The sequence below is a fragment of the Arachis duranensis genome, chromosome 3 (genome assembly GCF_000817695.3).
Source record: "Arachis duranensis cultivar V14167 chromosome 3, aradu.V14167.gnm2.J7QH, whole genome shotgun sequence".
Taxonomy (NCBI): domain Eukaryota; kingdom Viridiplantae; phylum Streptophyta; class Magnoliopsida; order Fabales; family Fabaceae; genus Arachis; species Arachis duranensis.
This window is the reverse complement of record NC_029774.3, coordinates 37,547,005-37,549,834: the sequence shown is the minus strand read 5'-3', so window position 1 is coordinate 37,549,834 and position 2,830 is coordinate 37,547,005. Positions and strand designations below refer to the sequence as shown.

The following is a 2,830-nucleotide window of genomic DNA, read 5'->3' as shown; positions in this document are numbered from 1 at the left end:
CCGTCAAGGCGGAAGCACGCCCGGTAGCCCAGCGGAGGAGAAAGATGTCGACGGAAAGAGCAGAAGAGGTGGCCAGGCAGACGGCCAGCCTCCTAGAAGCAGGCTTCATACGGGAAGTCGACTACTCTACATGGCTCTCGAATGTAGTGTTGGTGAAAAAGCACAACGGCAAGTGGAGAATGTGCGTAGACTATTCTGACCTTAACAAAGCATGTCCCAAGGATTGCTTCCCCCTCCCTAACATAGATGCACTCGTCGACGCTGCGGCGGGATACCGGTATTTAAGTTTCATGGATGCTTACTCCGGCTACAACCAGATACTGATGCACCGCCCAGACGAGGACAAGACGGCGTTCATAACGCCAGGAGGAACTTTCTGCTATAAGGTGATGCCATTCGGCCTAAAAATGCGGGAACAACATACCAGAGGCTGATGAATAGGATATTCCACGACCTCATAGGGAAGACAGTTGAAGTCTACGTGGATGACATCCTCGCAAAAACAACACGACCTGACGACCTTTTGAACGACCTGGCGAGTGTATTCGCGTCCCTCAGGCAACACGGTATGAGGCTGAATCCCCTCAAGTGTGCTTTCGCTGTGGAAGCTGGAAAGTTCCTCGGATTCATGATAACCCAAAGAGGGGTAGAAGCCAACCCGGAGAAGTGCCAGGCGATACTCCAAATGAAGAGCCCAGGTAGTATCAAGGACGTCCAGAGGTTGGCCGGTCGGCTGGCCTCACTATCACGATTTCTCGGAGCGTCGGCAACAAAAGCCCTACCTTTCTTCAATCTCATGAAGAGAGGAATGGCGTTCGAATGGACACCCGCATGCGAGGAAGCCTTCCGGCATTTCAAAGAGATCCTGGCGGCACCACCTGTCCTCGGGAAGCCAAAAGAAGGGGAGCCGTTATACCTGTATATCGCCATAACAGGAGAAGCCTTGGCCTCAGTTTTGGTACGAGAAGAAGGACGGACACAACAACCCGTCTATTTTGTTAGCAGGGCCTTACAAGGGGCAGAGCTAAGATATAACAAACTGGAAAAGTTAGCTCTGGCACTCCTGACCTCTTCGAGAAGGTTGAAGCAATACTTCCAAAGTCACCAGATCGTCGTAAGAACGGACCAGGGGATCCGGCAAGTGCTCCAAAAACCCGATTTGGCGGGGAGAATGATGACTTGGTCGATTGAACTCTCTCAATACGACATACGATACGAACCCCGGCAAGCCATCAAAGCGCAGGCGATGGCGGACTTTCTGGTAGAAGTAGCGGGGGATCTGGTCGAAGATACGAACACACGGTGGAAGCTCCATGTAGACGGAGCCTCCAACCAGACGTTCGGGGGTGCCGGGATCATCCTGGAAAGCCCGGCCGGAGTCGTATACGAACAGTCAATCAAGTTCGATTTTCCCGTTTCAAACAATCAAGCAGAGTACGAAGCCCTTATAGGAGGCTTAACCTTAGCAGCGGAGGTCGGGGCAACAAGGTTGGAGATATGCAGCGATTCGCAAATCGTCACCTCCCAAGTAAACGGAAGTTATCAAGCTAGGGACTCACTGCTACAGAAGTACTTGGAAAGAGTCAAAGACTTGAGCCGAAAGTTTGAAGAAGTCACGATCCAGCACGTCCCGAGAGAGAGGAACACACGGGCAGATCTCTTGTCAAAGTTGGCTAGCACCAAACCGGGAGAGGGTAACCGGTCTCTAATCCAAGGGAAGTTGAAGGAGCCGGCAGTCACTTTACACCTCTCGAACCTAAGCCCCTCCTGGTTGGATCCCATTATCGACCTCTTAGAAAACAGCAAGCTCCCCGACAACGAAAAAGATGCCAAAAAGTTAAGAAGGGAAGCCGCTAGATACGCCATCATCCAGGGTCAGCTTTTCAGGAAGGGATTCAATCATCCCCTACTGAAGTGTTTACATCCCGACCAGACGGATTACGTCCTCAGGGAGGTCCATGAAGGATGCTGCGGCCACCATATAGGAGGCAAAGCCCTAGCGAGGAAGCTAATCCGAGCCGGATATTACTGGCCATCGATGATGGCTGACTCCAAGGAATTCGTTAAGAAGTGTGTCAAGTGCCAAGAAAACGCCAACTTTCATCACGCGCCGGCCTCTGAGCTCAGCTTGCTAACGGCCTCTCGACCATTCTCGCAGTGGGGAGTCGATCTCTTAGGACCTTTTCCCGTTGGCCCGGGACAAGTCAAGTACCTCATAGTCGCTATCGACTACTACACAAAATGGATAGAGGCCGAACCACTGGCCAGCATATCCTCGTCCAATTGCAGGAAATTCATGTGGAGACAAGTCATAACACGATTCGGTATTCCTGAAGTCGTCATCTCGGACAACGGGACACAATTCACCGACAAAAAGTTCACAGAATTCCTCACCGGCCTGGGCATCAAGCAGAGATTCTCCTCGATAGAGCACCCACAAACAAACGGGCAGGTCGAGTCCGCAAACAAGATCATCCTGCAAGGGCTCAAGAAGAGGCTGGATGGCAAGAAAGGCGCTTGGGCCGACGAGCTAGCCTCGGTCCTCTGGTCCTACCAAACAACCGAGCAATCCTCCACTAGAGAGACACCTTTCCGACTAACCTACGGGTCAGACGCAGTGATACCTGTAGAGATCGGAGAGCCGAGTCCACGATTACTCCTGGAGGGAGTAGAGGAAGCCGTCGAGAAAGACCTGATAGAAGAAACCAGGGAAATGGCCCATCTGGCAGAAGCAGCGCTAAAACAAAGAATGGCCTTACGCTACAATGCCAAAGCACTCAAAAGAAAGTTCGAAGAAAACGACCTCGTCCTGAGGCGTAACGACATCGGC

General features: G+C 52.0%; 1 protein-coding gene across 1 annotated transcript; it reads left to right on the top strand.

Annotated features, from left to right (window-relative positions):
- Positions 1-433: 433 nt before the first annotated feature.
- Positions 434-2,580, top strand: LOC107478765 (uncharacterized). The gene is made up of 2 exons (XM_016098895.1): positions 434-2,324; positions 2,414-2,580. The coding sequence occupies exons 1-2, from the start codon at positions 434-436 to the stop codon at positions 2,578-2,580; spliced, it is 2,058 nt and encodes a 685-aa protein (XP_015954381.1).
- Positions 2,581-2,830: the final 250 nt, after the last annotated feature.

Coding starts and splice junctions, on each gene's coding strand:
- LOC107478765 (XM_016098895.1), top strand. CDS start 434: ATGAATAGGATATTCCACGACCTCATAGGGAAGACAGTTGAAGTCTAC. Junction 2,325..2,413: donor ACAAGTCATAACACGATTCG/GTATTCCTGAAG, acceptor GGCATCAAGCAG/AGATTCTCCTCGATAGAGCA.